Source organism: Pseudonaja textilis, chromosome 2 (assembly GCF_049901715.1).
Source record: "Pseudonaja textilis isolate UNSWEBS1 chromosome 2, rPseTex1.2, whole genome shotgun sequence".
Lineage (NCBI taxonomy): Eukaryota > Metazoa > Chordata > Lepidosauria > Squamata > Elapidae > Pseudonaja > Pseudonaja textilis.
In genome coordinates, this window is record NC_141991.1 from 49,430,420 (window position 1) to 49,443,988 (window position 13,569).

General features: G+C 35.5%; 1 protein-coding gene across 1 annotated transcript in view; it reads left to right on the forward strand.

Annotated features, from left to right (window-relative positions):
* Window positions 1-12,419, forward strand: part of DENND6A (DENN domain containing 6A) — a 30,689-nt gene extending 18,270 nt beyond the window's left edge. The window contains 10 exon segments of the mRNA XM_026723668.2: window positions 866-961; window positions 3,729-3,823; window positions 4,539-4,604; window positions 4,694-4,758; window positions 5,580-5,669; window positions 6,351-6,404; window positions 6,491-6,600; window positions 7,576-7,678; window positions 7,974-8,048; window positions 9,074-12,419. Of these exon segments, the coding sequence (XP_026579453.2) occupies window positions 866-961; window positions 3,729-3,823; window positions 4,539-4,604; window positions 4,694-4,758; window positions 5,580-5,669; window positions 6,351-6,404; window positions 6,491-6,600; window positions 7,576-7,678; window positions 7,974-8,048; window positions 9,074-9,199 (880 nt within the window). The 3' untranslated portion in view covers window positions 9,200-12,419.
* Window positions 12,420-13,569: the final 1,150 nt, after the last annotated feature.

Sequence of the window (13,569 nt, forward strand, 5' to 3'; positions counted from 1 at the left end):
TTTTGCATCCTTCTCCTGCGCCCTCTCATGCACTTTGAGTTAACATTCAATAGCTGTTCAGAGGAGGGAGTGGTCAATCTATGCTCCAAAAGAACCTGAAGGGAAGGACAAGAAGCAATAATGATTGGAAACTAATCAAGGAGAGAAGCAACCTGGAACTAAGGAGAACTTCCTGACAGTTAAAACTGGAGGCTTTTACTGTAAGAAGAGTTTGGACAACTATTTGTCTGAAATGGTATAGGGTTTCCTGCTTGAGCAGAGGGTTGGACTAGAAGACCTCATAAGGTCCCTTCCAACTCTGTTATTCTGTTACTCTGCTATATTATGTTCAGCCCTCCTTGAACTTTCTCTTTTTTTGTTTTTTTTCTTGTTTCTTGCAAACCTTGGAATTCCTTCCAGATTGCTAAATTTAGTTTTTCTACAGATAGAGCCTTTTGTTTTTAAGATTTGGACTTGGAAACTAAGATTTGAAAAGCTGTTTAGATAGACAAATCCAACATCCTGTTTAGTGCAGGAAACCACATCAAAGGAACCCGGACTGATGGTTGTTCAGTGTCTGATTGAATATATCCAACAAAAGGAAACTCAGCACTCCCTCGGTAATCGTTTCCAGCACCAAATTGCTGATGCTGTTTATTGTTAACAAGAATAGTGTGCAAAATGTTTTGAATCTCAGTGATTTCAAATTTGAAACGAGGTGTTTTAAATTCAAAACATTTGGCAAACCCTTGTAAAATAGCATTAGCTGTTCAGGAAAATACGTATTGAAAGACAGTAGAAAATTGCTACAACTTGGAACATTTTATCGAGATTAGCTAGCAAATATGTAATAAAAACTTTTATCTCCTATGTGTTCATTTCACAGCTGTATCTCACCTTTGAAATACTACAGTGATTTTAGACCTTATTTTACAATACATGACAGTGAATTCAAAGATTATACCACTCGTACCCAGACCCCGTAAGTAAATGTATGGTTATGTTAAACAGGTTGTTGTTAGAGTCATTTTTCTGATATAATTTTGTCTTGACAAAGGATCTTATGCCTGTTTACTCAAAATTATCTCACTGAGTTTGGTGGTGTAATATTGATTGAAAAGATTAGGAACTTTTAAAGAGGAAATTTTAACAAAGGAATGTATTCTTCAGTTCGACTGTCCATAATTAATTGAATTTTAATTGAGAATTGGAAAAAAGTAAAGCTGTTGCTTATTATGTTATTAAGTTACTAAATTTTCTGTTGCTGTTGCTTATTATTTTATAAAGTTACCTAATTTTCTGTAGAGTATCATTAAAAAATATTCAGAATGATTAAATATCCAAATATGGAAAACATATTTCTGAGCATTTTTAGAAATTAAATTGTGTTGTACTTAACCATCCTCACAGAAACAAAGCAATGCTTGGAATGTAAAAGTAAAAGATCTAGCAACTTGTCGCTTAGCATATGCTACTATTTCAAACCGAGCTGACATTTCTCTATGAATATTTTGTTTTGAGGTCTATACTTCCTTGTGGTCTAGGCAGCATTTCCAGTTGTCATCTGTGGAGGATTTCAAAGGATTATTCTGCTTTGATGTGAATTTACTAAGGCTGTTGATAGAAATACTTGATAAATTGAAAGGGAGATTAAATCATGTCTCTTTAGAGTAAATTAAAGTTAAGCCCATCAAAATACAGAGTAATGTTTATTTTAAAAACTGCCCTAGAATGCCCTGTATTATTAAGCAACATGGGAGGATTCTTGAGTCTGATTAATTTAACACTAAATCTCTTGTTCTTTTTCATTTTTAGTTCTTCCCCCTGACTGGTATAGTTTGCATTTATTCCCAGTTGTTGCATTGGTACTGTACTTTTTTTTTGGGCATTGAAAAAAGCATTGCAGCAGGTTTATAATTAGTAATTTGATTCTTGGGATTTTGCTGAGATACTACCATTAGTGTTTTAATTCAACATGCAAGGAGCAGTGACCAGCCCCAACTGTCTCCTAATCTGTTGGTAAATCTGTATACCACAAGGAGCCTTCAAATGAATGCAGAAGTTTCCTTGTGAACTGGAATCATTCCCTCTCAGAATTCCAGTTGAGAAGAAAGAAATCACCCATAGAGCTGATGGAAGTGATTGGCTTTAAGCATGGAGACCAGTATTTTCACTTATATCACCAATCTAATTTATGGGGGTGGGGAGGCTGGCTCACCACTCCTTACTTGTTGGATCAACATTTCAAGATAACATACCAAGCAATATTACTGGTTTACCAAATTCCAGTTCAGCAGGTTGATATATATATATACATTTCATTTATCTTGTTTTAAAATTACATTGGTGAAAAGTTAGCCAATTAAATGATTTTATCAAGTACGATAAGTTGCTACATTGGTTTTCCCTTTTCTCATGGTACAAGTTTAGTTTAGTTGCTTTTATCATAGTTCTTTGTTAAAAGCCACTTTAGCTTGTATTATTTTATTTAGATTTTCTACATTTTTAAAATAATTCTCATTTCTTTTTATTTCTAATCTCATTTGCTCTTTTGCTTTACAATTGTTTGAGTTTTATAACAATGTCTATATTTGTCTGGTGTTTTCATCAGTTTCTAGAGATATATGCATGGTTAACTAAACAATTAGATCTGCAAAACCTAGGTGTATAACCAGCAAGCTCTTCCAGCTGAGCATAAACCAACATGCATCTGATCTAGGTCATGGAATGTACTGAAATGTGGCAGGCTCTTACTTGGGATTCAGTCACGAGGAAAGAGTCTGAGCATGGAAACAGGATCTTTCAGATCTTGTGAGGGAAGCTAATTCTCTGGGGATCTGTTATGTTCCTCAGCTTTAAAGGGGACAACATTTGCTTAAGCTGTGAACCATAATGTCCCCAACAGAAAAGAGCAGAACTAAGTTGGTAATAATAAACAATATGAATCTGTTATTTCTGTTGAGGATTAGAGGCAGAAAAGGACATACATTCTTTTCAGTTGGGTAGGGAACAAAGGAAAAGGCTGGCGGGGTTCTTTTGTTTTCTTGTGTGCTACTTGTACACTTTCAGCAAAGGAAAAGGGGCTCTCCTATCTGTGCCTTCCCAATCTCAATACATTGTGATTTATAAGATGTTTGATGTGGCTTGGTGTGTAGTGTGAGCTCAAACCATTTTATCGGATTTGACAAAGTCTGATTAAGCAAATCATGGTTTGGACAATGTGTTTATCCACTATTCATGTTTACGAGGGCTTTTGCCCTCCAGCACCTGTGACCAACTCTACCCCTTCTTCTTTTCTGTTCAGATTTCAGCTAACAAAATTGGCTCAGGAAGTTATCACTGTTTTGAGGAGTAAAGCTCTGGCAGAGTCCCTTTATGGGAGATCTATGAACGTGAACATGTCTCACTAAGAGAAACTGAGAAATATTTTTTTCAACTCTGTTCATAACTCCCCAGATTGGCTTAAAAAAAAACAGCATGTGGGAAGCAAAGCAAGTTGGAGCGGAATTTGCAAAATTACAATCTTTTATGTGAACAACAGCGTCTGTCATTGGCACTGAACTGAAATTCTTTAATATGAATATACAAAGCGAGCCCTTTTGTTTGGGAAAGGGCTATACTGAAGCTGAACTTAATGTAAAATATGCTGCATATTTTCTATTTATGTGTTTCCTAACATGCCTTCTCCTCTGGGACTTAGCAAGTTTCCACCTCTTACTGGTCTCATTTAAGCATCTTTTATATTACAGGCCTTCTGCCATTTTAGGAGTGACAAATCCATTTTTTGCTAAAACACTGCAGCACTGGCCACACATCATTCGAATAGGAGATATCAAGGTCTCAGGTAAAGTATTTAAATTGATTGGTGATTTGTTTTGAAATGTACAGAAAGTTAAACCTATGTTCTTCCATCTGTTGTGGTTAAATGTTGATAAAGTATGTGTGGTACATGCATGGCCACTGTACTTTGTATGGGTCACTGCATTTTTTATCAACTGCAGTTTCTTGCTATTTTTCAAGGGCAGAGAAATACAAAGCATGTTTCCTTGTCCAGGTGGTGTGGATAACAGTGGTTAAATCCAACTGATAGGTTGCATGTACAATGTTTGATCATGTTGGTGTCATCACCATCTTGCCTGTTTAACCATAGTGTGAAAGCTGATGTGGGCTAACACACTGGCCTTCTCAAAAGATCTATCGAAATAGTGAGTCCCTTCAGTGACTTCCACTCCAAGTCAGGGCTTTTTAAAAGAAAAAAAAAAGCCATGGGGAGCAGGATGGTTAACGTCTGTGCACAGAGATTTTATCAGGGAAGATTTTCAGCAATCTGATCATTCAAAAAGAGTTGGAAGCAGGTATTATTTTTTTGTATTCCCCTCTCCCCCCCTCATGGATCCTGGAATCAGACTGCCTTCTTTGGAAGGTCACATATTTATGTCAGCATTAACTAAAATGGAAAGATTTTTAGCATACAAAACTACTTTTAAGAACAAGAGCCATCTGGAACATTAAGATGCTAATATGTTGTTAAAAAATTGCCTTTTTATGCAATTTGGCAGGTGAAGTTCCAAAGCAGGTTAAAGTAAAAAAACTGAAGAATTTAAAAACCTTGGATTCCAAACCAGGTAATACATTTTTTTCACATTATAAATTTCCAATTTGGAGTCTTATGTGGGACAACCCCTGAGATAAATTTAGTGTTTTTCCTTCCTAGGTGTTTATACATCATACAAATCATACTTAAACAGAGATGAAGAAATCGTAAAACAATTACAAAAGGTACTATTTAAAATGTGAAGTATTAAATGTGAAGTATCCAGTAATTCATGCTGGACAGAGACAATGCATATTCACTTTGTTTTCTCCCTTCTTCTTTTTGAACAAAAAATGTTCTATTTTCACATATTCCCTAATTAGGGCTTGCCCTCCTTGTGAATTCCTAACTTTGTACAAAACAGAAGATGGCCATGTCCCTATGTTATTTGGGTTGTTGTCTTGTTTGGTATATGCTGATGACATATTCAGGAATACTTAAAGCTGCAACGACCTTTCAACTAATTTTCAGCTCAGCCCACTTGCTGCAAGATACCTATAATAAAAACATTTTCACTGTCCCTTCCCTGTGGCTGGCTCCTTGGCAAAGAGGTGCAGAAAGTTTTTTTAAAGTAATGTCAAAGTAGGAGTCGTCATTCTTGTCTGTATTCTGGTCCCACCCATTGCTTACTTCAACTTCATCTACTTTGCAATCCACAACAGATTATTTCTATAGGAATTTGACCCTCAACAATATCACCATTACAGTGTTTTCCATTATTCACATATATTTGTGCTCTGTTGCCGTGTTACACATAGGGAAAGAGTTGGATTTTATGATTTGGGACCAAAGTCTTGAATCTCAGTGGGCCACATTTTATCCTTGTCATATGTTAAAGATTTATAGCATGGTTTAAACCATAGCTTTAAATAATTCGATGGAAATTCTGCTCCCCCCCCGCCATTATATTGTAAAATATTATCAATATAAACATTGTACATTAACAGTTGCTTATCCATTTCAGTAGAATACCTGCAGTGAACATAATTGCTTTTTTTTTTTTCAGGGAGTACAACAGAAGCGTCCTGCAGAAGCCCAAAGCATAATCCTTCGTCGTTATTTCTTGGAATTGACTCAAAGCTTCATTATTCCCCTAGTAAGTAGACGTAAATGAGAAACCCATTTGTTTCTCAGTGGGAACTGTATTTTTCATCATGTATTTGTAGGCCTAGAATGAAGATAGTTTGAAAAACAAGATAATTGTACAAAACCTGTTTGGTAATGAAATAAATCATAGTGCAGAATGCAGTCAATGATTATGGTAAGTTCTAAATAAAGTTTATTTTTAGTTGTTTATTTACCAAAATGTGTAAGTTGACTGGATTCCTCTTCTAGATTCTTTTAAAAGAATATGAATCTGAATAAAAACACATTTAGCAGTACGTTCTTTTGGATCTTACTTATACTTGAAGACAACTTTAAATAAAGCCATTCTTATTTTGTACTATGTCCATTTCATAGTTTATTTTAGGATTTCAAAATTCTAAGAGTTTTGTCAAGAATAAAAAGTACTAGATCTTGTACTAGATTTTATGCATGTACTACTGTGCATATATAGAGGTAACACATATTTTGAAGTTGGGCAAGGTCACAGTTCAAAATTTAGTCTTTCATAGAATAGATGCTAGAATTAACATGATGCCAATTTCACATCTTTTATTTCAAAACAGCTGTTCTAGTCACTGTTTTGAATTAAATAAAATACAATTTTATATTTGGCTAACTAATACCTGCTTTTCTGTACAGTATCTTATTTTCACATCTTGTTTTTGTTCAGGAACGATATGTAGCAAGTTTAATGCCTCTACAAAAAAGCATATCACCTTGGAAGGTGAGAATATTTTTAGAAGCTAAGAATTTATTATGTATACACTCACAATCTATGCCCTGTTAGCTTATAGTTGTGTTTTGTCATAGAGTCCTCCACAGTTGAAGCCATTCAGCAAAGAGGAGTTTATGAAAACTCTTGAGAAAACGGGGCCTCAGCTTACCTCTCGGTTAAAGGGGGACTGGATAGGATTGTACAGGTAATTTTGTTGTAGTAAAAGAACTTTGCAGGATTACTCATGGTGTTCTAGTAGGCTATGTACAGCTACATTAAATTTTGTTTGTTTATCAAATGTGTATAGCCATATATCTCACTGACTCTGGGTAGTGTACAATAAAACAGTTAAAACATATTGAAAACAACAATTAAACAAATATGAATAAGATTGCAGGAGGGTGAACCAGAATCCTACACACAATGTAACCATCTCATTATAGTTGCCCTTTCTTGCTTATAAAATGCATACTTTAAAAAAATCTATTTTGCTAATGTCAAAATCCGTTTTGAAGGCTATTATTACTAAGGTATTAGAATGTGTTTTGATGTTTCCTAACTAATCATACTAAGCATATACCAGCACAAAATGTAATATGCCATTCTTTCAAGTTGCTAGCTAAGGCAAATATTGCCCTTTATCCACAGACAACCCTTAACTGCTTTATAGTTTGGGAAGGAGTATGTAGATAAAGGATAGATAGGAAATTCATGATTCACCTGCTGTTTAAAAACTGGTCTACCAAAATTATGTTAAACAGTGCATCTGCATCTATATATCATTCATTCTTGAAACATCTTCAGTTTCATTTGCACTTTACAGTATTTTGGTGGATAGTTCTTTGGAAGTTTCTTCCATATTCAAAATGGTTACAGTATGTCTTCAAAGCAATATAACACTGAAGTTCATAAGAATCGTCCATTCTTCCTTTGGCAGTTTATATTGCAAGTAACAAACCAATATTTGTTACTAACATTAACTCTAATTATTAGTTACTGTCATGAGATATAGTAGACGCGAGGGTTCTTTCTCAGTATACATATGTAAGCAATTCAAGATTATATCTTATGTTCACATTAGATACATTTCATTTGGAAATAAATCTGGATAAGAAGATAGATATTTGCTTTCATTGCAGAATATTTCTGTAGTGAAACCAATTTTCCCTTTGTTTTATAGGCATTTTCTGAAATCTTATAATTTTGATGGTTGGTTCCGGACACGGCGGAAAGAAATGACACGGAAGCTGGAGGCACTGCATTTGGAAGCATTGTGTAATGAGGTTAGATCAGTGTCTTTACATCAAGATTTTTCTCACTTATCCGTAGTAGAAGTGCAAAATAGTGTTTATACACTACTTGAAAATCCAGTTGAAAAATCTGCATATCAAATTGAAATAACAAGTGCTAGTTTCCCACTGCTGATTTTAAATTACATTGCAGAATCTTGGTATAAGGAGTAGTATTAAAATCACTAATAGTTTAGTTGCTTCAGAATTGTTTTGCTTTTCTTGTATCTTGCTTGATGTAATATTTATGGATGTAATTAATTTCCAGGCACATTTTTTCTTTTTCTAGGACTTGCTTTTCTGGAGTCAGAAACATACTGAGGTGGAAACAGTGGATCTAGTCTTAAAACTAAAAGCTAAATTGGTAGGTAAAAATGTTTTCCCCAAAACATTCTGTATGTCTTTGCTAATGTTTACATTCTGTCTCTTTTAATTATTCCAGTTGACACATACATTGTCAGAATGGTTCAAAGAAACCCAGTATTGTATATCTGTCCATTCTCCTATCCATGAAAGGATAATGCGAAGGACTTTTGATGATTCATAACCAAGGTTGCCAGTTCCTCCTAACTAGCATTTTTACTTCCCTGTCGATAGTTTTTCTTCCTGGCATCTTTGTGGAACATCTTTACTGCAGTTTCACATGAACATATCAGTTGCTCTTGATTCCTTAGACTGAGAAATAGGCAACTGTTTTTAGACCAATGGGCATTTGTGAAATTTTGAACTTAAAAACCCCCACCATTCACCCATTTTACCAGAAGGTTTCTTGTTAATGCGCAGCACGCCAGCTTCTCATGTTTTAAAATTAATATTATTAATTAAAAGAAAAATCAGCTAGGGAAGGAGGAGCTGGCTGGGTCCACTTCAACATCCACTTCAACATCTCCCAGACATTGCCTGTCCTCCTTGCAGAGTATAAAAGCGTAGCACTTTATTCATTACTACCAAATGTGTATTGATGTAATTTTTTTAAAAAGTGCTTATCAAAATAATATATTTGTTCACAGCTCCATCTGCTGGTCAAATACAGTTGAAAGGAAAGGCTATTTTCCATTTAATTTAAAACTGAGTTTACCTTTATGACGTGGAAAACATTGATTGAAAATCTGTCAAAATGAATTAGCAAAAGTACCCTATATCATCAGTCCAAATGTTTGACTATAGTTTTCCATATACCGACTGACAGTAGCACTCCAGTTTCAGACAAATATCTTTCCAAACTGAAATATTAGAAAATTTGAGCCTTTGATCTTTTATTTTACTACTGAACTTTGCCTTATAGAAATATCAGTAAGTATCAGTAAGATAGATATTCGATGTAGCAATGATAACTTGGTCTTAGTATAACATTGTAAAATACTTTAATTTGCATTTTTATAATTATAGATTGATGTGGAAAACTTACCTGTGAAACCTGAAACTATCGAAAAGTTAAAGAAGCACATTGATTCAATTATACTTGCACAGCCAGAGGATTTACAGGGTATTTTGACTAAGATTGGTTCTGTGTAACTAGTGAATACTGCCATATTTATCATATCACACATTTCAAAGGCTTAAAGAGGAGATTTGGAGAACTGCAAGCATGAAAAATATCTTGTTATGGAAACACACCTGATCAATGCTTTTAAAAAGCCTTTTAAAGCAGACTTTAAAACTCAACTTGAATACAAAAGGAAGAAGATGGTGTCAATTATGTGTAAAATTAAGTGCTCTTATTGAATCTTAATGTATTTTATAATTGGATGTGCAATGCTGGCGTTGCAGAGCTGCTTCAGCTGGTGGTGCTCTGCCCAATTTATTCCACTCAGGAGAAGCAATATTCCTGCTGGTTTGGAACACTGCCCACTTCAAGATGATAGCTTATATTCTCCAGTGGGTATATTCTTATTTTATCTCCTAATAAAATCTCAGATTGCTGCCGAATCTTGACAGCACTTCTCAGACATCACGGTTCTGTTTGCCAAGCTATGGTTCAGTGTTTGGGAGCACCCTCTGGTCTTGTACAGGCCTCCTACTCTTCTACTTATCTTTTGAGATCCATGCATTAATTGTAGTCAGATAAAATATCCTGTTAAAATTACAGGCGATGAGAGGTCTGAACCAAGGTTGAAACCCCTTCAGATCCTGGTTTTAGTCCTCAATTTGGAAGGTACTTCCAGTTTATCTGGCTTAGATTCTCTAGCAAACTGTAATGTTATTAATTAATGTGTGGATGAGGAGAGTTCAAGGAAAAAGGGGGCAAGGAAAAAAGGGAAATACATGCCTCTAGTCACATTTGCTTTGTGACACCTGAACCAAGCTAATTGTCACGTTCGGTGCATAACTTATTTGATCACAGATCTAATTCTAGATGTAATTAGCTAGACTATAACATAATTAAATGCTTTTTCCTAAAATAACTTTCTTTTTAAGAAACCTATAAAAAACTATCACTAGTTTATCTCTCCTTCTCAATTTTTGTAGATTTCAGTGGGTATTTCTCACTAAAGGCCTTTTTAATTAGACCTTGACAGTGACAGGTCTTACTGTAGTACTGCAGTTAAAATTAAACTAGTCTTAACATTCATTTTCAAAGTGTAAGTAATTAGAAAACTATATGCAATGATCAGCTGCCTCTCTTACTTCAAACATCACAAATCACTTTCCTGAGGAAACCTTTGAAACAGTCCTTATTCCCATCTCCAGATATAATTAAAATGAGCCAAAATTCATATAAAGGAAGCAGTCACACAGCCTTCATGTTTACTCATTCTACCTGTTCTATGTAAAATACCACACATATCAAATCAGTATCTAAAATACTTAAAATACTTCCAAGAATATGCACATATCAGGCTGTAGAAATCATTGCACACCAAATGGGCTACTCTATTGAAAAAAAAATTGTTTTCTAACATGAAATGTATTAAGTTTAGCAGTCCCTTCTGACATTTTCTAGTGTAAAGAGAGGTTCCTCAAAGGCAGCCTGCTGTTTTATATGAATTCACATGGCACATTAACTGTAAGGGTGACTAGTGAGCATGCTCTTGTTGCCATGTTACTTTCTTATCCCCTCTAGTGTACTGTATTACATCAGGCAATCAACTAACCATCGTGGATGAATGAAAACCAGACTTCGTCCCTGTAGTCTCTAGGTTATACAGGTAGTCCTCAACTTAACAACCACAATTGAGCCCAAAATTTATGTTGCTAAGTGAGAAATTTGTTAAAAATTTGTAAAAGTGAGTTTTGTTTCATTTTACAATGTTTCTTGCCGCATTTATCAAGTGAATCACTGAAGTTGTTAAATTAGTAACATGGTTGTTAAGTGAATCTGCTTTCCCCATTAACTTTGCTTGTCAGAAGGTCACAAAAGGGGATCATGTGAACCTAGGATACTGCAATTGTCATAAATGTGAGTCAGTTGTCAAGTATATAAATCATGTATATAAATCAAGTATATAAATCATGTGACCATGCTGCAGTGGTTATAAGTGTGAACAATGGTCATAAATCACTTTTTAAAACTTCAAATGCTCACTAAGTGAACTGTTGCAAGTTAAGGACTACCTGTACACTGGTTTCTGAAACTCCAAAATGACAATCACTTAAGGCTAGGGGTGTCAAACTGGCGGCCCGCAAGCCAGATGCGTGACGTACAGGCCATGCCCACACCATCCCTGCAAAGAGAAAAAACTTCCCAATACATCACGTGATGGCAGTGTGACACGGCGAGTTTAACACCTGTACTTTAGGCCATAAAACACAGTAAATTGCCAGCCTCAAAAAAAAAACCATATGCCACAGGGAGTAACAAACCATATGCCACAGGGAGTAACACAGCAGAATTCTAGTGTTCATTAACAGAAGTAATTTGCATATCATGTAAGTACTGTTTTGGATTAAACAATCCCACAGATTTGTAACCAGATTCTATGCAGTTTTGTGCATATGCAGTTGATCCAAAAGGACAGACTATAGATATAATTTTGTCTGTTAGACTGGACTAATAGTAATTCTAAATTATGTCTGCTGCATAGCTACTGAAAGAACACTAATTTGCATTAAATTACTGTCTTTTCCAGTGTTATAAAACGTAAGTTATTTCACTATTACATTATACTAATTTAACTTACATTTCTTCAAAGAGGTTATGCAAATCACATCTGTCTGTACTCTTTAAGTTCACACAATGAGCCATTTTTCACAAGCAATAAATAATTGCTAATGTGCTTTTTTTTTTGTTCAAACAAGCATTTTATAATGTATGTGAAATAGGACTTGGAGAATATGTTCCAAGAATGTTAAACTTGTTCTACTATGTCCGAAATTATATGTATGTCTGTACATTCATAACACAGAGATTTCATAATTATTGCTTTCACTGAATGTTCATTTTGAGTAAGATTAACATGTAGGCCTTTTGTAGAGAATTGCCTCTGAATGACATTTTGTACTATTATTTAGAGTCCTTAGATTTAGTTCCAAACTGCCCTCTGTATTTTTTAAAAACTGTATTTTAATATTCGTTTATATGAATTCCAAATCAAAATGAAAGTGAATTGTAAAAAGCTGACTTCTGCAAATATGCCAATATTGCATTATTGTCTCACACATCCTTTTTGCACATTTTAAATAATGGCAACTAAATCTTCATTAACTGAAGCATTACATAGTACATTTGAACTAGCTACATTAGCTTATTTTCCAAGTGTATTTTTAAATGAAATAAATATCACTTTTACAGAAACTTTCTATGTCTATTCAGTGTGTTATATGATAGAAAACCTTTGGTCGGTGTACTTCTGACACTCAAGGAACCTCAATAAACTTCAATGCCAGTATTTTTATCTCGTATCCCCCTAGATTATTAATACTACCATTATGTCATTTAAACTTCTAAAAAGTACGCCTCAGAGCAGTGGTGGTATTCTACCAGTTTGGCCCAGTTCTGCTGAGCCGATAGCAGCGATGTGCAGCGGAGACTGAACCGGTTCTCTCCGCCACTCTGCTATTGAGCTCACCTGTCTTGTCCGGGCTCCCATACTCACCTTTATCCTCTGCTTTTGAAGCGTAGCTGCTTTGCGTTGCACAGCAGAGTACTGCGCGGCAGCTGCTGAAGCAACTGGGAGAGTGCAGGCTTGCAGAAGGTTAGTTGGAACGCCTCTGCGCCTGTACAAAGTGTGTGTTTGGCACATGCACGCGCGCACAAGGTGTGCATGTGCGCAAAGCGTGCCCACCAAGCCACACCTACCGAACCATTGATAAATTTTTTGGAATCCCATCACTGCCTCAGGGCCTTTAAATTCAAATTGAAAATGTGAGAGGGGTGACAAGTTTTTAGTGAGAGAAAAAAGACTAGTAAATCAGCTTTGAATATGATGGATGGAGACCCTTGCCAAAAGGGGGCCAAATTGCAAAAGATGAGATGGGAAGCAAAAGATAACATTTAAAAATACACTGCTCAAAAAAATAAAGGGAACACAAAAATAAGACATCCTAGATCTGAATGAATGAAATATTCTTATTAAATACTTTGTTCATTACATAGTTGAATGTGCTGACAAAAAAATCACACAAAAATTATCAATGGAAATCTAGCAACCCATGGAGGTCTGGATTTGGAGTTAAAATTAAAGTGGAAAAAAACACTACAGGCTGATCCAACTTTGATGTAATGTCCTTAAAACAAGTCAAAATGAGGCTCAGTAGTGTGTGTGGCCTCCATGTGCCTGTATGACCTCCCTACAACGCCTGGGCATGCTCCTGATGAGGTGGTGGATGGTCTCCTGAGGGATCTCCTCCCACACCTGGACTAAAGCATCCCCCAACTCCTGGACAGTCTGTGGTGCAACGTGGCATTGGTGGATGGAACGAGCCATGATGTCCCAGATGTGCTC